Source organism: Montipora capricornis, chromosome 12 (assembly GCF_036669925.1).
Source record: "Montipora capricornis isolate CH-2021 chromosome 12, ASM3666992v2, whole genome shotgun sequence".
Taxonomy (NCBI): domain Eukaryota; kingdom Metazoa; phylum Cnidaria; class Anthozoa; order Scleractinia; family Acroporidae; genus Montipora; species Montipora capricornis.
The window spans coordinates 35379219-35401437 of record NC_090894.1 but is presented as its reverse complement, the minus strand read 5'-3'; the positions used below and the strand labels follow the sequence as shown (position 1 = coordinate 35401437).

Genomic DNA, 22219 nt, shown 5'->3' with positions numbered 1-22219 from the left:
AACGATTTAAGATGGATGAGTGATAAAGTAAAAACTCTAGGTGTGTGACTCTCAACTGACCCAGAAATAATGCTGAAAGCTAACTATGAGGAAAAAATAACAAAAGTTAAGGCAAGCTTGGGCTGCTGGGAATTGCGTAGAGTAAGCCTACTGGGAAAAATTACTGTATTAAAAAGCTTAATTGTCTCTGAACTCACGTATATTTTGTCACCTTTGCCAACAAACCAGTGTGCCATTGATGAAGTCAATTAACACCCTATTCTTTAAGTTTTTATGGGATGGCAAAGGCGACAAGATCAAGCGTGATATAATGATAAGTGAATATGAAGATGGAGGTCTAAAGATGATTGATATAAGACTTTTTACCCAAGCTTTGAAACTAAGTTGGGTAAAAAAGTACCTTGACAAAGGAAATGAGGCAAAATGGAAGCTTTTCTTCAATGTACAATTAAGAGACTTAGGCGGCGATATTATTTTAAAGGTAATCTCCACAAAAAGGATATACTAACTTACTTTAAGATATCGGATGTTTTCTTGCAAGAAATTTTCCACACCTGGTGGAAGATAACATTTGCTCAAAGAAACAGTTACTGTCACAGAGTCTTTGGCTAAACTCTGTTATTCGTGTTAATACTAAACCAATACACTGGCTGAGGTCCCACTAGCACATTTGACAACGCTGTTACAACGGTGTCACACTGTTTCAAGTGTGACCGACTATTTATCCAATGTCAGTGTCAGTGTCTGTTGCTCAGGTTACGCGGCCCAATCAAAGGATTTTAACAACGCTGTTTACAACTCTAAAAGTATGATCTATCTGGTGTCTATCTAAATTCACTTGGGACTGACCAATCGCGACTTGCTGAACAGGAAGTCCATTTCGCGATAAGAAATTTTAGCGCCAAAGCGATTTAGTTTCATCTGAAAGGTCACCTTAACATTTAGTTTTCAAGGTTGTCGCTTGTTGAGTTAAACGCACGAAGGAAACAAGGAAGATTTTTTGAGTAACATGGATCTTAACAACGACTGGACTGCTTTTCGGCCCTCTGCTAGCTGGGAAAGGTAAATTATATTCGATTGATTCATTAGTAGTTCATTCCTTTATGATGTTTAACCTTTAAAAGTGAGCTGGGTAGACGAATCCGTAATGGCGGGAATTTGACATGTATTCTTTACTGATTCTTTCAGAAGCAGTCACAGTCAGTATGGCTTCATTCCCCATGTCGACCTTCTAAATATGCCGTTTCCCTCAATCTCCATGCCTTATCCGTCATCCAGCCAAGTTCCTGCCTAAGTCCACCGCTAGAAACCTCCGCTTCTTCTAACAGCCACACAGAATCACCGAAAACCTCGACTACAAAGCGCTCCCCATCATGGAGCACTCTAGAAGAAGAGACCCTGATAAGAATTTACAAAGAGGAGCTTGAAGGCCTTCAGAAAAAGGGGAAAAAGGGGCAGACAATGTGGGCTATTATAGCCGAGAAATTGGAGAAAGAAATGAAGGCACTGGAGGTCAACAGCTCTAGAACGCCTCAGAGGGTGAAAGAGAAATTTTTTAACCTCACTCGCCGCTACAAACAAGCAAAAGACAAAATTAAATGTTCGGGAGCGGGAAGTGACAACATGGAAACCTGCCCCCATTTCGACATTTTAGATGAGTTCATGGGCTCAAGAGACATCGTTAACCCACCCTATTTCGTGGAAACAACAAGCAAGAGTTCCTCAGAAAGCCGGCAGTCGACTCCATCACCAGCTCCTTCGACCTCTTCAGCTAGTGAAGAACTAGAAGGCAACGCCACGTCTGAAGAAAATCCCGGAAAAGCTAAGAAGCACCCTCGTAAAGATATCAACAAGGTAGACTGTGACGATGGCAGTGGGGATGGCAAGAAGGGTGGCAAGGTGACTAAGAAGAGAAAGCGTCCACCTAAAGGGCCTGGACAGAGCGATGACGACCCATGGTTGGCCATTTTTAGAGAGAGCCAGGAACGAGAGGAACGGATGATGGCAGCTCTTGAGAGAAGCGAAAACAACTTTAAAGATCTTTTTCTTACCGCCATAACAGAATTTGGAAAAATGGTTAAGAAAGATTGAAAATATTAGGTCAATGTTTTGTTTCTGTTTTTTGCATGGAATATAATGCGCAAGTCTGATGTTGATATTCAGTATACATTTCCCTGTTTTGGCTACAAGTTAGTGATAAAAACACATTTGATACTTGAACTTGAATACACTTTGACTGTAATCATTTAAGATTTTGAAAATAAAATTCTATGAATACGTAGATTTTGCAGAGTGGTGATCATTTTATAAACTGAAGTTAAAGAATGTAACTTGCAGAGGTTTAAAGGTAGTCTGCGATAGCTTGCCTTATCCTTCGGGTCGCATTATCCGGCATTAAATAACCATCCCCACCATCATCATCACTGTCATCATCATCATCATCATCGGTGTCATCATCATCTTCATCCAACTGGTCATCCATGTGTATACATATGTTGTGAAGAATGCAACAGGTAATGATTGTTTGGGGCACACGATCCGTAGATTCTTCCAGTTGCTTTAACAGACAACGCCAGCGGGTTTTTAATTTTCCAAAAGCACGTTCAATTATCACACGTGCTTTAGATAAGCGATAGTTGAAACACTGTTGTGCTGCTGTTAAAGCACCTCCTGCAGGAAAGGGAGTCATAAGCCATGGACGAAGCGGATAGGCAGGATCACCCAGTATTAGGGGCCTCACATTTGTTCGGTTTATTACAGTAACTGGTCTGGTTAGAATAGTACCATTTTCTATCTCCCTGAAAACACCACTTAGACGAAGCACTCGAGCATCATGTATGCTCCCTGGCCACCCAGTACTTACATCCAAGAATAGCATTCGAGAATCAGTCACAGCCTGAGTCACAACTGAATATTTTTGCTTTCTGTTGAAGTAATCGGCTGCGTTTAAAAGTGGTGCTTTTATTTCCACATGTGTACCATCAATTGCCCCTACCACGTGTGGAAAATCCAGCTTCTCTTCGAATTTGCTTATAGTCTCTTTGATGTCATCTTCATGAATTGGTAAAGGAATGAAATCGTTCTTCCTCCGGTTTATTGCTTCACTAAAACTGTGGCATATTTTAATTGCAGAGGACTTTCCAATGCCGAATGTTATTGCAGAAGATTGATAAGAATTTCCTGACCCTAGTCTCCACAGAGCTATCGCTACTCGCTTCTGTACAGGAATCGCCTGTCGAAAACGTGTGTTTTGGCGTTGGATGTCTAGAGTAACTATCCCACAGATATAATCAAATGTTCCTCTAGAAACTCTAAAATGCCTTTTCCAAAGGCTGTTAAGAGCTCTGTTATTGAGCATTTCCTCTAGCCAATGTTGTGGGCGAGGGTAAACCCAGACGTGACGAATCCTTCTTACTCTTCGAGCTCTCAACAACTGTGCCAGAAACATCCTTCGGCGATGTAGAAATTGGCTCAAGACCATATGACGATGTAGATTGATCCTCCTTGTAACAAGTATTAAAGTAATGATAAAAAACAATCCAGCAAGAACGCGATGATCAGGCATCTTGCTGCGAGATTGCTTTTGCCGCGAAATTGCAAGTTGAGATGTCTGACAAGTTGACAGCTATAAATTTCAAACCGCTGTTTAAAACTCCTAGTAGGACCGCAGGTTATGTGACACCGTTGTTACACTGTTGTTGACCTGAGAGGTCAAAACAGCATTGTAACAGCGCTGTCAAGTGCTAGTGGGACCCCAACCACTATTTATCATGGTCTTCTCAAGGAATACAGAATATTGTTCATTTGATGGAAAATGAGACTAGATTTTTATCTTTCTCTGAATTCAAAGAACGTTATAACATCAAGATAAATTTTCTTTCTTTCTGTGGAGTGATATCAGGTGTAAAACATTTGGTTGTGACCTTTAATAAAAACGCTCTCAGGAAAGCATCAACTACGAAAGTTTTCTTGATACGTTTTTGAAGGCCAAAAATACAAATAAGATAGCATACAGAAAACTTATAGAAAAGAAACAAAAGCAGCCCGTAAATAGCCAAACGAAATGGTCGGTAGACTGCATGATAGAAAAAAATGAACCTATTGACTGGAAGGCTGCTTACAGGCTGCCCTTTGAATGTACGAAAATCTCAAAACTTCGCATTTTCCAATTTAAACTGTTACACAGGAGACTTGCCACTAATGATTTCTTAAAAAAAATAAAACTAAGGGATAACGATCTTTGCAATTTCTGCCAAATTGAGGAGGAAACTCTCATCCATCTTTTCTGGAACTGTACGGTAACGTCCTGCTTCTGGCATAATTTTAGGCTATGGCTGCTCAAAAACGAAACTTCTGTGCGTTCTCTTGAGCTAACCCCTTCTTTGGTCATAGGCTTAAAGGCACACCCAATATTTAGCAAAAATTTTTACTTTTTATTCTTAGTCGCAAGACTCTTTATTTGGACTTGTAGAATGCAAAAGACTCGTCCTATAATTGACACGTTCCCCCTCTTCCTTTCACTTTACAATCTTTAAAAGGTATGTGTTTTTGTTTTGTTTTTTTTGCCTTTTGAAGATTAAGTGCCACGTGGGTGGAACGGTAACTGGTGTGGATCCATGTACGTAAGTAGTATAATCATCGAATTTAAAAAATAATAATAATGATAAATAATACACGAACAGTAGCGTTGTAAAAACGTAATTTGTGTGGGTAATTTGTCGTTGTTAATTTATGCAATATACGTTAAGTTTTTTTAGCCAGTGTAAAATCTAATTAAAAGTGTAAGTAAGCCGACTGTAATCTAATTAGGTGATTGGATATATGTATTGTAATTAGTGCTGGTATAAATAGTGTAAAGTATGGGCAGTGCAATGTAAATGTAAATGTAAATGTATGTAAGTATAATTTTAGTATTGTAAGAAGTGTAAGTGTTTGTCCAGTAAATAAAATTGCATTTAATCATAATAAATAATAATAATAATCAGTGAAATTCAGGGGAAAACAAACGAAATCCAGTCTCTTGATTCTCAGCCTACATTTGCGGATATGCTTGACAAGATTACAAGAGTGCAATTTAACATCAATGCTAAGCAGCGTCTGGCTCAAGCAGGTGCAAAAGTGAAGCAGTCATCTCACAGAAGGCAGCGTTCATATGCCTTTTCGAAACACATGACAAAGGATGAAGGATCATACAAGTATCCCTCAAACTTCCGGGATTTCCGATAAGAGCAGAAGCAAGCACATTATCGCGGCGTGAGAGAAGGACAGCAAATGTTTGAGAAATACATGCCAGGCACAGCGGTGGATCTTCTAAAGAGCAGCGACTACTGGGAAATCCCATACAGATATGACCATCCCACTGGTATACAGCTAATGGAAGGTGCCTTACCAGAAGAATATAATATGCTGCACAAATCTTATGTGGATGTCAAAAGCAGTCTTTCTGATTTTGATGATGATGTGGATTTTGATTTTGATCCTGAAGAGTATGATGAAAACGAGAAAAGAGATGAGCTTGAAGACCAAGAAGAAGAAGAAAAGGTGATCGAACAGAAAGAAGACGAGAATGAAATGTTAGAAGAGGAAGAGGAAGTAGAAGGCGACAAACACCAGAAGTGGAAAATTTCCAAGGTTGTTGGTAGAAGAATGACGTACATTCATGTCAAACAGGCTACCACCACTCGGCCGCAAAGTACCTTCCAGGTAAATCGCCATTAGATCCGACGCATGATGTAGTAAGGTATTCGCACGTCGCTTTAAAGTCTGTAATTAAAGAGAGGAAGGTGTTTGACATTGCTTGCGTTGAAGCAATTCAGTCGTCCAAAGATAGCTCTTCCGTCGCAAGCCTCAAATTGTGTGGCGATACTACCATGAAAGTTCGTTTCTCATTATATCAACTATCCTTAAACAACGACACTTACAGTGTGCATCCAATTCTAGGATTAACAAAGTGGAAGTCTTCTTCAGCGGCAATGGGAGCCACCGAACTCATTCCAGTTGGATAAGACACTCCAGGTTGCTATAAGCTGCACAATACATCAAGTAAGCTTCTAAAGGAAGTGGGATATGTCTGTAGAGGAGAAGTTGAATTGGGCACAGACTCTATCACTTCCGAGACAGCAGTGGAAGACTCTACTGATGAAAATGGACTTCCCCATGATTTTTATGAAATAGAGGATGTGTTGGAACTACGTCTTTGCCATAAAATCCTTGCATGTGAATACAGGGTTCGACTCAAAGGCTATTCGTCGGAAGATGACATGTGGCTTCCAGCTTCGTACTTTAACAGGGCAATCAATTTCGAATCACTCTCAAAGTTTGGAAGGAAAAGAAAGCATAAGATTGACCCCTTTGCTGCACAAGAACTTCCAAGCAAGAAAAGAAAAACCTCTATGGACGAAGAGAAGCAAGGCGTTCCGTCAGCAAAATCTGTGAACCGTAAGAAGAGAACAGCAAAGAGTGAAAAGAAACCAGAGAAACGAAACAAAGGGAAAGCTTTCTGTTCCACACTACCTCCAGCCCTTGACACGAATTCTGCAACATCGAAGACATCTGGGCTATCAAAAGATGGAAATGGCAAAACAGTTACCGAAACCAAGAAGGATGCAATGTCGGTGATCAATGTGGAAGACAATCCCTCAGACGAGATACCGCTGGACTTTGGTTTTCTGTCCGAGGTGCTGCGTCAGGATGACAATTTCAGGCATCCAAGACGACTACTCGCTGAGGCTATCTTCCCCAACGTGGATGCCATGATCACATCATATACTGTAGGTAGTAGTGGAAGTGCAATGATGGACCCCATTACAGTTAAGAAGCTGCCACCACAATCTTTACTTAACGACATCAGAGAGGAAGTTTCAACATCCCAAAATGTGGCCTCCCAACTGGCTGTGAAAATCAATTCCTTTGGTGATTTCAATATGGATGGCATCAGAATTCTGGAAAGATTCCATAGTCTGAAGCACCTACGCGCTAAGGTCTCCTTTGAGAAGAAATGGATCAAGACAGCATTTAAAAAGACCCCTTTTGAAAAAGAAGTGACACACGCTCTGTTGGACAGGTGGAACCTGGAAAATAGCTATCTTGCATCCTATAACAACTACAGAATCACATCACAAGAACTTTCGCGTTTGTGTGGAGAAAGATACCTATCAGACGAAATTTTGAATTTCTTAGGAAACAAATTCTGCGACAGGGCAAACGACGAACATCAATCCTGTTTGAACATTCTCCTTCCTTCATTTCTGTACAACGGCATCATCATCAACTCGGTTGTCAAAAAGGTATGTACCAGCCATGACATGGCAAGTGTTGCCAACATGTTTTAGCCTGTTCATATGCAGGACGAATGCCACTGGGGACTAGCCATTTTCTCGGTTGGAGACTGCAAGGTGTTCTTTGATGATGGTTACCACTACCCAGTAACTGAAGAACTTAAGCATAATGCAACCGATATCCTTCAACATAATCTACCAAACTACCAGCAGAAATGAAAACTTCCATCCTTCCAAATGGTGCCAAATAGAAAGATTCAAAGTTCCCATGCCAGACCAGCCGAGCAGCTCATGCAGAATGACAACCGGTTCTGGCAGTTGTGGAGTGGCTGTCATTTGTTTGATTCGTGATGTTTGCAATGGGGTAACAAATGCATTCACCTGGTCCTACAAAGACATGCCACGGCTGCGTGCTGAATTAATTTTAGAAGTTCTGGATCTATTAACTTAACTGTGGCATTTAACACAAGCAATACAGCCAAGTATGTTACTTTTCATCTACAATTTTAATCGAACATCGAGTTACCTTGTTTCTCATACAATAGAGATTTCTTCATCTATTCATCACATGACTATGTAAAGAATAAATGCTATACCGAGTAATTGCATTGTGACTAAACTTGATAGACAACAAATGCAAGGAAACGATGTTATGTGCTTGTAATATTTCGATATAAATCTATATCATCTTCAGACTAAGGCGGGATACAAGTAGCAGAATTTTAAATACAGTCAACTCTCTCGTAAGCGGACACCCTCGGGAATTGAAAAACGTGTCCGTTAGTAGAGCTGTCCGCTTACGAGAATTATTCCCGTAAGCGGACACCAAAGAAAAATAGGGTGGATGTCCGCTTACGGGAGAGTTAATTAGCGGGTGTTAATTTTGTTTTATTGCGTAGACAAAAATAGCAACTGAAGATATAAAGCGAAACTCTTTATTGATGTCAAATGTTCAAACTCGAAAAAAATATATATACAGTATTTCTTCTACATTTAACAAACCGTTCAACGGGACTTATTGCTGCCGTCCATATATGTAACTTTCGTGCTTCTTAAAAACATAACTCTTCTTATAAAACGTTCAACGGGACTTATTGCTGTCGTCCAAAAGGTATATCGTGACCAGAGAAGGTTTGCTTGGTCCTATGACAGTTAGGAGAAATAGTCCGTTATGGTTGACTGCCTCCTTGCCAATAGAGACTTCAGTCGCATGTCTACTAAGACATCATTGACCTTGGTAATTGCCTGGACTAGCGGCTTGTTTCCTTGTCAGTCAGAAAATGCCGCTAGCTTCCCAACAAGTTCCAGCGCCTGTTCCGCAGATGTAATTTCCGGAAGTTGCAGGGGCTGGTCATATTCCTCATCATCATCGATTATCTCATACACCTGCTCTTCGTTGATAGACGCAGGGATTATTTCTTGTCGTACGGTATCTCTCCAGTTTGGAAGTGTGGTATCCACTGGTGGCTCAAAGGCCTCAGCTTCGTCATCGAACGCTGACATGTCTAGTCCTGGGGAAATATGGCTTAGCAATTCAGGAATATCCATCAATTCTTCTCCCTCGAACGGGTCGTCATCTTCTTCAGCATTGAGATTTTCAACAGGATACATCCCAACTTTCTTGAAGCATTTGGAGACGACTGCAGCTGGAACCTCTTCCCAGGCGCTGACCACCCATCGTACAGCCATCAGCAAATTAACGGACTTGACAATCTCACTCGCAGTTTTCTCTCCATCCATTTGGCCAGCAACATATCGCAATAGCTTCCGCCTGTAGTACGTTTTCCAAGTTTTGATGATTCCTGCGTCAAGAGGCTGTGTGCGTGACGTGGTGTTTTTCGGCAGGAACTCAATTCGGATGTTGGAAAACTTGCCTTTTAGGGAGGGAGGATGACAGGGAGCATTGTCGAGAAAGAGTATGATGTTACGATTTTCCCGCTTCATCTTGCTGTTTAACTTGGATATCACATTTTCCATTATCTCAGTTTTCATCCATGCCTTTGCCTTGCTGAAATACTGAGCGCCACACGGGCGCGAAATATCTACAAGGTTTGCAAAACAACGGGGCTTCTTGCTGCTTCCGATCAGAACAACACTATCCTTTCTTCCGTCAGCGCTCACAAAGAAAGCGACAGTGATCCTTTGCTTGGCGTTCTTTCCTCCACGACATCGCTTTCCCTTCTCTGAGAGAGACTTGCTTGGAAGCGCTCTCCAAAATGCCCCAGTTTCGTCTTCGTTCCATATATCGGCAGCTGCATATCCCTTGGTCAATTCTTTTACATGTTCACTCCAACTTTCTACCGTGTCTTTGCTAACATCCCTTTCCTCGCCAGCGATATTGAATTGCGCAATGTTGTGCCGTTGCTTCCACTTAGAAAACCAGCCTTCTGTTCCTTTAAAAGTTGTCACGCCGAGTTGTTTGGCAATCAACCTGGCTTCTTCTTTGAGTAAAGGCCCATCCACTGGGATGTTTGCTGCTCTAGCCTTGACATACCAATCCCACAGTATTCGAAGTTGTTTTGTTTGATCGTGGAGCTGCCATTGGACATCCATTCATCCATAATTTTCTCTTTATCAGCAATGATCTTTGCTATTTGAGTTTTTCCGCAAGCGAACCTCTTCGCCAGCTGCCTGATGCTTTGCTTTTCATCTTGTGAGGCACGGATCACTTGTACTTTCTCACTTAGGGGTAAACACTTGCGGCTCTGACCATCGTTTGTAGCCTGTCTTGCTTTCTTTCTCGCCTTACTCGAGCTGCTTGCTGTTTCCACTTGACGACTCCCCTGTATTTGATTCACTTGCTGCTCTGGACGATTGACTGGCTCCTCTTCTTTGAATTCTTCATCTCCGATCAGGTTTTCAGCAGCAATTCTCTTGTCGAAACAGGGCAAACACCAGGCAACAGCAATACCTGCCTTCCAACCTGGATTTTCCTCGTCCGCCCACACCGAACAATCACTTGACTCATTACAAACTGGCCTTTCGCACGTTAAACAAATATATTTTGTAACATTCGCGCAGTTACTGCAGCACGACATATTCACAGCAACCTACACGTGTATAAACTCGCCAATGCACTGAATATGGCAGAAAATCACACTGATTGACACGCGAATTACGGGATTATATTGTAATCTGTCAAAATGACACGAAGCAGTGTACTGTATACAGTTAGTATCCACGACTACAAACTACAGTGATAGAGATACTGTGTTTCAATCAACACGATAAAGCAAACGAATTTTTATGGTAGAATTGATACTGCACTCGTATTTTTAAATGATGTTAGCTTTCTGTAAGAGTTCTGGAAAATTTTCACACCTCTGACCGACAGTTTAACAGGCTAAAAGTACCGACGTCAAGATTTTAGGAAATTAAAATGAGCTGCCCACACACGTACAAACACTAAATTTGCTTTCATTGAAAAAGAACCCGATGACAAGCAACAACAGTAAACACGCTGTGAAAAGAGCTTTTACTGTACTGTATTCTAAAGTAAGACCTCGCATTACGGACCCCATTTTGCTGTGATCTCTTGACTGTAGCTGTATAAAGCGATGGCAAACAGGATGACAGAATCGTTCGTAATGGTTGAGTCCTACATTCGCGGTTATCATGTATACAAAGATGCGGCTGGCTGGGATCCACAACTAAATGAGGAAAGGGCCCTTAAACGCGAGCCAAAGAACATCAAGGATGTGAATGCGGTTGCTGTAGTAAGGCCTAATTTAGAAGATTGCAGTCTTGAAACCACAGCCAAGGAACACGCTAACACAGTGTCTGGATTCGATGAGATACTTGGTCACATTCCTTTGAGGATGGCTGAATTTGTCACCAAGTTTTTAAAGCGCAGAACAAACAAAGGGAAAGCCATCATAACGGGTAAACCTGTCAACAGAGGAGTTGGGTACGGCATGGAAATTCCTTGTAAATACGTTTTTTATGGTGATGTTGAAACATCGTTACCGTAGCTCAAGTCCAAGCTTGATTATCTGGGATACAGTGTTTGGTACAATCAGTGATTGAAAACAGAAACAAGAAGTAAAGTAGACCATGATGAACGTGGCCATAACTAGCCCCTTCACAGACGTTTATTTTTTTCGTAAGATATTGGCGAGCGCCAATATCTTACGAAAAAAAATAAACGTCCGTGAACAGGCTAGGCCATAATTAACGTGACACTACAAATGTTTCGTCAGACTCTTTTTAATGTCAAACGAACGGACAGCTTGCTTTGCCGCGGACAAATTGAAATTTGTAAAAAGCAATCCCCGCTGTTCTGTTGCTCTGTTAAAGGTCATATTTTTGTTGATTTATTGCAAATTAAAGACAAATTTCATTGCCAAGAGTCAATTACGTACATGGTGTGTCCGCTTACGAGAGAGCGTAAACAAAAGAAAAATCCAATTTTCATTTTCAAAAGTGTCCGCGTCCGCATACGAGAGAGTGTCCGTTTACGGGAATGTGTAAATAGAAAGTTTGACTGGGAGGTAAAAACGGGGATTTAAAAAGCTGTCCGTAAGTAGGGCTGTCCGCTTACAAGAGTGTCCGTTAGCGGAGAGTTGACTGTACTGCGAGATTGTGCAACAGTATAATCACGTGAAAATGAAAAACAAAGAAACAAAACTGTCAGGAGAATAGGCGGAGTTCTCTACTGGCTTTTAAGCCATTGTTCAGAAATGGTGTTAAACGCTTAATATGGTAAGCTTCTTTATATAGTAATGGATTCCAGTTATCATCGCGATCTATTATGTTAGTGTTATCACGCACGGTTTGGGTGAAGAATTCTTTGTTGATTACAGTAGTAGATGAAATGTTCTCATTTGTAAAAATATCCGGTAAGTTGTATAAATCGTAAGTTGTAAGTTGTATAACATCGTTTCCTTGCATTTGTTGTCTATCAAGTTTAGTCACAATGCAATTACTCGGTATAGCATTTATTCTTTATTTACTAAAGCTATCAGCAGGTAATGGATATGACTATGTACTTCAAACATTTTCATCTTTGAACATTTTAGTGATCTCCAATGCTACAAAACGGTTAAACAGATTAAACAGAGAGAGAGAGAGCGCCTCTATGATCACCACGCCCTTATAATCATTATCGTCTAGCTTTGTTTAAACATGATAGTAAATCAACTCTGCCTTCCTGGCATGTGATTCAATGACTCCTAGACGATGCTCTGGCAACTGAACTATAAAGCAACAGAGTGGCAAGTTATTTCCTTTCCACCGCACCTTCCACCACCACAACTTCCACCCTGCTCTAACAACTGAACTATAAAGCAACAGAGTGACAAGTTCATTCCTTTTCATCACACCTTACACCCTGGTCAATGCTCTAACAACTGAACTATGAAGCAACAGAGTGACAAGTTCCTTCCTTTCCATCACACCTTCCACCCTGGTCAATGCTCTAACAACTGAACTATGAAGCAACAGAGTGACAAGTTCCTTCCTTTCCATCACACCTTACACCCTGGTCAATGCTCTAACAACTGAACTATAAAGCAACAGAGTGACAAGTTCCTTCCTTTTCATCACACCTTCCACCCTGGTCAATGCTCTAACAACTGAACTATGAAGCAACAGAGTGACAAGTTCCTTCCTTTCCATCACACCTTCCACCCTGGTCAATGCTCTAACAACTGAATTTTGAAGCAACAGAGTGGCAAGTTCCTTCCTGTTTATTTTCGCTGAAAGAGGCGTCTCCTGAATCTTTATTTGCTGTTCATCAGACAAAAAATCAACAAAATCTCCGCAGAAATTACTTACAATGCCTGGCTGGCATCTAAGACATCTAACTATGACGTTTATCCAATAGACTGTGCTATGTTGGCATTTGAAACATCTAACTGGGCCGTCTATCCAATAAACTGTGCCTCGCTGGCCTTTTTAAACATTTAACTGTGCTGTTCATTCAAAAGACTGTGCTTCACCAACATATACTGAAAACATCTAAATGTGCTATCCGTGCAATAGATTCTGGAAGAAAAATCATCTTACACTGCGTTTGAATCATCTTTGTGTGCTTTGTGAATAGACTGTGCGTTATTGGCACTGGAATCATCTTCACTGAGCCTACAAGCATTAATGCCATGATAATTGTCTTTTATAGTGATCATATAAATGGCATTTACACTAATGTACAAATTAAAAGCTGAAAAGATAATGAGTTCTAAAATGTTTTGTTTAGAATCCAGCCTGCTCAGCGACATTATGCTCTATAAAAAAAGTCAGTAAGGGTTTGTGCTGAAGTGGTTCTAGCTGTGTTCGCGTTCAGATCTATTGATGAGTTCATCAGTTTTAATCTCGAGGTAAGTGACACGTCCATTTTTAGTTATAAAGTAAACAAACTATTTTGTCTTAGAAAAAAATAAAACGAGTAGAAAAATACCATTTTCTTAAATTAATTTTCCGGAATTGTCTCTTTAAGGAAACAAACCATTTTTTGGGGGGAAAAAACTGCTGGCTGGGAAAAGGGGCCGAAAAATTAACATACCTGGCAGAAAAGGGTGAACAAATGTTCCTGGCTGGGAAACCAGAACAAAAAAAGAGATTGCTGGCAAAAAGGGTAAACAAATGTTCCTGGCTGGGAAAAAGCCAGAAAATTGCGCATGCTGGCTGGCAAAAGCAGCTATTAAATAACTGCTAGCTGGCTCTAAAGAGTGGATATTTTTTTCCCACAGGAGTTAAAAATTAACTGAAAATGCCTTTGCACATGCCCATTTATCATCTAGGCTACTAATAAATGAATTTGGATAACCTTCGTTGGGTACTTCTGTGACAAGTGTATTTAAAATCGCGTAGATGCTAATAAAAAACAGAATATTTATAAAATCAGTTCTTGTCCAATAACGCCAAGGCCCTGTACTCTTGGGGTAGGTACATGCCATCATCGCGGTTGAGCGGACTTTTGCATGTGTTAATTTCCCATGCCTCTAAGAGGCGTCGGGTTTGCCAACCGGGACTGGTACGTAATATTATAGACGATTCCCACGAGATAGTGTGGCCAGACTGTAAAGAATGTTCGGCAAGTGCAGATTTCTTGGGGTGTTCTTGTTCGACCTCTTTTTGGTGTTCTCTGAGCCAAGTATTGAACTTTCGTTTGGTCTCCCCGATGTAGAGTTTGTCGCAATCTTTGCAAGGAATGGAATAAATTACCCCGCGCGTTTGATCTTTTGGAACGGGATCTTTTGGCTTGGGAAAAAAGTTCATTCTTTTCCTCAAAAGATATTTAACAAGAGGGCTGACAAACATTGGATCATTACTTGACACTTTAATTTTCTTGACAGGGAAAAATATGTCGATAGCTGGTGAGTGAGATACAGCAAAGTCAATGTTTTTACCAGATAGCTCACCTAACCAGTCAATATTCTTTAGAAAGTCAAACATGGCCAGTTTGCAGTGAGCACGAGTATCGCGGAGTTCAACGCATTTCCTTGTAGCTTTCGCTCTAGTTCTGGGATTGACTATGACGCTTTTGTGATCTGTATTTATCAGACTATCCACACATTTCACCGTACTTAATTCAAATGGTGTGTTAGCAATGTTGTTTCCTTTCGTAGGTTTCTTAACAAGCTGAGATAATGAGAATTGATGCATCAAAGTGTTTAGTTTAAGTTGATTTATATCGCCAGCCAAGATAACTCGGCAACCAGGGTTGTTAGTCAGTAAGATTTCGAGTCCATTGGATAAATGTTTGATAAGTTCATCAGGATTATAGACCAGGTCGGGTGGATAGTAAACAACACCGGCGTAAATCGCTTGAGTAGAAGTCGACCACAAACATTCAAAATTATTGTCATTAGATGGAATATCAATACGTTTAATCTTCCAGTCGTTTCTACAGGCAATAGCAACTCCACCAATTCTGTTAATTCTGTTCTTCATTAGTAAACTGAAACCGTTTGGACAAATGAGATTCGCATCAAAGCGCTCGTGCAGCCATGTCTCTGAGATAAAACATAGATAAATCTCCTTGGAGTGATTGAATGGCTCCAGGTTGAACCAGCGAACAAGAATTAACTGCCATACATTTAGGAGTGATTCGCTGAGAATGTTCCATACAACGAGTCAATGGAGTTAGAGTTCTGCTTTGAGGTGTGCAATCAGCCATGCCTCTAATTCTTGGTCGAATCACTGTAGTTATTTCATTCGTGGTTGTTGTGGTATTCTCGTTAAGAAAGCCTTTACGAAATTCTTTACAAGCTATGTGGAACATAAATTTCTTGTGTCGAACACCAGCTCGACAACCTCTCTGTTGTTTTGCAATGCTAAAAGACTTGAGCGTATTCCAAACATTCGCTGGTAATGGCGGCTGCTTGCCATGTGAGTGTAGAATGTCTCTAATGTTTAAGAGCACCGACCGTGTGTAGAACGCCATATCAGGCAATAAAATGATTAATAAAATAATTAAGAAACTTCCTGGATTAAACCGAGTTCAAAACGAATTAAAAAGGGCTCCCAAAAATTACCTAAGTTAATGGAGCTCAAAGAAAGCAGCCCAAACATGTCAGCGCATATAACTTGCATTTGGTTGCACAGTTGAAAACAACTCGTGTTTTGTCAGGTTTCTCTGGGTGGGAAAGAGGGTGGTGTAACTCTCTGAAGGTGCCTGCAACTATCCCCGAGTCAGTCCGCGAGGTCTGTGAAAGATCTCGATCTCAAAGAAATGCCTGTTGAATGTGCCTTGGGGATCAGATTGAATCTAGAATCAGACACATTCTGCTTTAAAGTAAACATTAAAGACAAACCCCACACACTCCGAGAAATGCTGTCAATAGTGAGCTTGGTTTTTGACCCATTTGGATTTGTTAGTCCGTTTGTGTTACCTGCTAAAACTGTCCGGCAAGACCTGTACTGAGGAGCTTTGTTCTTCGACGAAGTTGTACCAGAAGAAAGCCTCAACAGATGGAAGGGTTTGCTCTATGAACTCCCCTGGTTGCGGGAATTCTCCATTGACCGCTGTATTAAGCCAGTTGGGTTTGGGAATAGTTGCCATCTGCATCACTTCAGTGATGTCTTGCAGACAGGTTATGGTGCAGTCACCTATCTCCGCCAAGTGGGTCAAGGAGGCCGAATTCACTGTGCATTTATCCTGGCCAAGTCAATGCTTATGCCCCTAAAGTATATTAGTATTCCCTGGCTTAGGGTTAGATGCCTCCAGGGGCCTTAACGTAGAAGCTTTTCTTTCGAGCACCCAGTGGAAAATAAGACGACCTTTCTTGTGGGAGCTGGCCAAAACAGGGGATGGCTGAGCAACCTTCAGTTGATAACCCAGAAGTCTAGAGTACAAGTTTGGTTAGTGCAGGGCGTTTAAGTGATGCTGCTGTTCGTTTTGATGAAGTGATTGAAAGATTTACCCTGTGGCATAGCCTGAAAAAATTTGTTGCCTGGATTCAAGAACAACCTTTGCAAGCCACAATCTGGAAATAATCTGGTACGTTCAGAGGAAAAGTATGTGCCAGAGATTGAAAGCCTGAAAAAGTTGAATAAGGGTTTGAATGGCAAATCAAGCCTGTGACAGAGGTCGAGCAGTGTTACAGTGCGACGTGCCTTACCGTGGCCACCTAACAAACTTTTTTTTTTCAAAAATTGTCTGCCAATCGGGGTTTGTGAATTTTATTGACAGTCACACCTCCTTGCAAAGTTCCCACAGTTGTAAGTTCAATACCGATGCATGGGTTGTTGACATATTTACACAAAATGGTCAAATGTGAAAGTTTGTTGAGCGGTCACAGTAAGGCGTGTTGCATTGTAATAGGGACATTAGTATCTCCTTCTTAGATCCGTTTGTAGTTGATAATATCATTACAGTTGGATGAAGGTTGCACTGGCCTTCTCTGCCTGAAGATGCCAAGCATCAAATTATTTTACCCAAGTGACCATGTGACAGACCTGATAGTTCAACACTACCATTTGATTTCTGACCATCCAGAAGGGAATATGTCCTGTTGCTTCTCCGAGACAACTTGTTACGAGTTTGTTGTGTGTGAGTGGCAGATAGTTTGCAGTCCAAACAGAATGCAGGATTGTCGGAACAGCAACAAGGTTATTTATTCCAAATGAACGTAGAAAATACCGCAGAAAACTCCACAACAAGCCACACGCTACGCTTGTAAAATTTCACTTCCACCTCCGTCACACAGATAAAACGGCCTCTGCCAAATTTACATGTGACCTCAGTCACACTTCAATGAACACTACTCACTCAAAACATTCTCTCCCTTATATACTTAACAACATCATCTTCTAGAACTTTCCGTCTCTCCTAATTGTAGTAACATTACATCACTGAACTATTTACAGCATCACACGTAGACTCGGAAAACTGCTTAGTCATTGTGATACAATACTAATTAAATATGCACAAAGCTTCTAGACGGTAGCACAAGACACGCAACAATTTTCCGTAACACAAGTATTGGGTAATACATGGGAATTCCACAGTTTGACTGTAAGCAAAGGCAACCTCTGGAAAGTTTATGAAAGTATAATTCACACACATATAGAAATATAAATATTAATACAGTATTGTGCAAAAGTAATGCAAACGAAGTTCGTCGAAATTCGTCCTTAGTACTCGCGAATTTTCCATGAAAAGTCATCGAATTTTCGAACGATGTTTCCTAGGGTTTAAAGTGAAAAATTCATGATCTTTCTGGAAGATTCGAGATAGCGAGATTCGAAGCAGCGAATTTTCGAGGTAACCAAACGAAAATTCGAGATAATAAAATTCGAAGCAGCGAATTTTTGTGACATGAATCGGCGGCCGCCATCAAAAACATCGTTGAACAAGCGTACGTATGCATAAATAAACTAAAGTCTTATTGAAAATAGATTCAATGATCCAACAGTTTAATCGGCTATTTCCAACGGGAAGAAAAAGATTGCCTCACACAACAAAAACTGTGATTGCCTCACAACTATTTGTAGTTGGCTTATCGATCAGCAAAACTGGGCGCGAACTACAAGACTACAAGAAAATGTTTACAGAAGCCCACTTTTCCAAAACAAACAACACAGAAGTGAGACAGCGTTTGCAGACAAAAGTTTTATTTTATGACACACTACATTTCGCTTTGGAATCAAAACTCAAAAGCTCTCAAATGTATTTTGCGTGGTTTTAGCCAGAGCAGTGCATGTCTCAATCCATTCCAGAGGTCAGTCGTACAAAACAGTCTTCGGATGCCTTACCTTGTATACTGAATCCTTGCCGGGTTTACAAGTAATAAGCTTGTTTCAAGCATTTTCTTCTTTCATATCGACTGTAAGCATCCACTTTAGTGGGGATGTTGGAATGGTCGAGAAGAGCAAATAAAGAGCGAAATTTTGCTCAATTTTTCAAAGTCTTATCGAACAGAGCGATTTTTCGCATGAAATTCGAAGTGAATTTTCGTTCGAAAATTTGCGTAGTTGGAAACAATAGGCCTTGCGAATTATCATGACTTTTCATTGAAAATTCGCTTCTATCGAAAATTCTATATTTTTTCGTCGAAAAGCCAGGAAAAGGCGTGAATTTCGGCGAGATACGTTTGCATTACTTTTGCACAATACTATATAATATGACTGTACACCGCAAATAGCACAGCTAGTGTAGGCGGTGTAGAGTTAAGATATATAGAACAAAAAATAATATATATAATAATGATATGTGCAAATAATATGTACTGTAAACGTCCATGTATAAGCCGCATCCGTAGATAAGCCGCACCTCGAATTTAAAAGCGCAGATTTTGGGAAAAAATGTAACACAATAGAGTTTGAAGTTCCAGTAACGTTCTTTTGCTATAAAACAACGAGGACAAACAATCAAGGTTTCACCATAAAGTTGAAAGTCCTTCGATATTGAAACAAAACAAACGAGTGCTTAGTAGCCAAGCTTTAAATGTAGGGAGGAGTCTGGGCCAGGGCCTGGGTATCATGACCACGTCTATAAAGATGTACCTGCAATAGGCGAAACAATTCATGCAGAACAGGAGCTTGATAATGCAGTCGACAAACGAAGACAACGAAGCAGTCTGCCATTTACCTTGTGAGTACTCTCGAATTTTGTGGTATTTTATCGCACATGGCAGAAAGATATGCGTGGAAGTGACTGGCCGAAGACGTCACTGCAAACAGCTGTGCGGAGGAATGGAGATTCCTTGTAGGTTGGTGTTTACTTGTTCGAGTAAAGCGAAAATTAATCACTTGAAAGAACTCTTGGAGAGCAAGATTCACGGATAAACACTCGAAGACACAAACGGCTCCTTTAGGGGCCACCACTCATTAAAAAGTCAATGAACAACAGCAACGTGCTCTCAGTTTCTTTTATGTTTCTTTACTGAGATCTTAAGAAGTTGTATGAATATTAATTAGTTTTTTTAAAACTCGAAACACAGATGTATCCATGGATAAGCCGCACCCTTGATTTTTGCCTTCAATTCTGTGAAAAAAAGTGCGGCTTATACATGGACATTTACGGTAATAATGCAGACCTTCCGGAGGAAAGAGTCACCCTGGCTGCTCCCCATTTAGCCACGTTGGAATCAATATCTTTGGTCCATTCCAAGTTAAACAAGGCACAAGTCATGTCAAAGGATATGGTTGTATCTTTACTTGTCTAGCCATCTCAGGGGTTCATATTGAGATAACTAATTCTCTTGATGCCCACTTGTGTTTGAAAGCATATTGCCATTTTGTTATGCGGAGAGACAAACCAGCATCAGTGAGAACTGACAATGGTACCAATTTTGTTAGTGGAGATAAGGAAATCTGTGCCAGCATTTCAGAAATGGGACTGTCAACCAGTTCACTGGGTATTCAACCTACATCTGGATCCCACCATATCAGGTCCACTCTCAAGATCTTGAATGCTCTCCTAAAGGAACAAATGCTCACTGATGAAGCCTTGATTACCCTGATGTGTGAGGCAGAATCAATCAATATTGAATGGAAAACCTATCACAAAGGTGTCTGAAGACCACAGGGACCTGAAAACTTTAATCACTAACCACTTGCTTCTACTTCAATCAGGTCCAACTTTACTGCCAGGAATCTTCAGGAAGGAGGATACATTTTCTTGAAAAGGATGGAGGCAGGTGCAGTACTTGTCAAATCAATTCTGGAGACGTTGTTCTTCAGAGAATGTCCTCTTGTTGCAACAAGGACAGAAGTGGAATGTCCTTCATTGGAACTTAAAGTGCACGTAACCCCTAAATTTTTTTCGCCTCAAAAAATCTTCATGTTTTGGTGAGTATTTCTTTGTAAAAATTGTTTGATTTGGTGTAATCCTCATTTTTTAATGCCCGTTGAAGTCGAGTTCCGAATGGACTACGACCACTTAAATGGGGATCTGGGCAGAGTAGGGTTGTGACGTCACTTCAAGAAGACGCTCAAGCAATTCTCAGCCAGTGGTAGATCTTCGAAAGCCTTTGTAGCATGAAAATTCATTCTATTTGGTCTTTGTAGCTTCAGAATTCAAGTGAAAATTACGATGTTTTCCGAATCATCAGAGTTAGAGAAGAGCTTGAAGACGAAGGGCATTCATTCCACGTCTCACCACAATCACCGGAAACCTCGAGTGATTCAAGCAATGTAAGATGCTGCTTATAGTGACCAGCCACTGGCTGTTGCAGAATGGATAGGCGAACAAAGCCCTAAGGGCCGGTTACAGGGCAATGTAGAACTGAAAGAGTAGTGAGATTCGTGGGTTTTTCCGTTATGTACATTGTTGCACGAGCCTTAGTTATGCATTACATGTGTTGGCACGCTTGCTTCTGGCGCTATTGTGTATGTATTTCTTCGATTACTTTTCTGCTAACATAACTTTGCTGAACTTTAGGTGCAAGTGTGGAAATTGCAACATCGCTTTGTTACAAAACATCAGTGAATGTTATTGCTGTTGTGGACTGGAAGGCTGTGGAGAATCAATTAAGAGTAATCTTGTCCTACAAGATCTTGGCCCTGATGTTAAAGCGGCTAGGTCACGCAATTTTAGGCAATTTCAGCACTGATCGAAAGGTCATAGAATTAACTAAAATATCAAAACTATAGAAGAACTCTAACAAAACACAGGGAAGCCAAGAAGGGACATGTATGCACAAAGCTGGAGAGGATTGAAATGGATTGAATTTGGGTAAACTTGAAAAACGTTGGCCCACATTTTTTCAAATTTATATCAGTCTATATCAAAATGTCATTTACAAAGCTGGAAAATCATTCTCAGTTGTTATGTGGCCGTGATTTTGCAAATGAAAGACTCTGCCAATTTGACGTTGAGAGCTCATAATTAAGAAATTTAAACGAATATACCTAAAATAGCTTTAACCTGACCTGTATCACTGAAAACCCAGGATTTCAACTCGTTTGTCTTTTGAAGTGGAGTCTGAGATTAGCAGCGGACAAGCTCAAAACCAAAGGGAAGGAAAGGTATCGCCAGATGGGAAGTGAAGAAAGGTGAGCAATATTTACTACTGGTTGGTGTTATTCCTTTTCGAGTCTACCAAAACGTATCGCACCTGAATTTTCAAGTTATGAAGTTCGAAATAGTCTCATTTGAGCAATGTCTGCCTATCGTCTGTCGTTTGACTTTGTTGAGAGTCTAGGGGAAACCACCACAGGACACTCACAACAGGAGTTCCACCACAGATGATGAAGGTTGCATTAATAATATCCTGCTAAAGTCAACCTCTCTCTTTGATCTCTTACAGTTTTTTACGAAGTGTTGCATATAGAGAGTTTTCTAGGGTGGTGTATGGGCTTCTGGGAAAGAAAGGGGTTCCCTTGCCAGCCTGTGCTTATACTGCAATTAGAAAAGCATTCCCTGTCGGCAAGGAGGAGGAATTCACAGGCTTTGACCTCGATGAGGAAAACTAGCAGTGCCATTTTACTTGTTCTACAATGAACATGATACATTCTTGCAAACTGTCATGCAAGTACAGTAAGAAAACAATTTA

The 22219-nt window shown here is 40.7% G+C and overlaps 1 protein-coding gene and 1 pseudogene across 1 annotated transcript in view; both read left to right on the top strand.

The window, feature by feature from the left end:
- LOC138026759 (uncharacterized) overlaps positions 1–13586 on the top strand; it is a 31089-nt gene extending 17503 nt beyond the window's left edge. Inside the window, exon 4 of the mRNA XM_068874211.1 lies at positions 13474–13586. Coding sequence (XP_068730312.1) covers positions 13474–13533 — 60 coding nt within the window. The 3' untranslated portion in view covers positions 13534–13586. The remainder of the gene's footprint in view (positions 1–13473) is intronic.
- A 5777-nt stretch (positions 13587–19363) lies between these two features.
- Positions 19364–22139, top strand: LOC138025734 (uncharacterized; annotated as a pseudogene).
- The last annotated feature ends 80 nt before the right edge of the window (positions 22140–22219 follow it).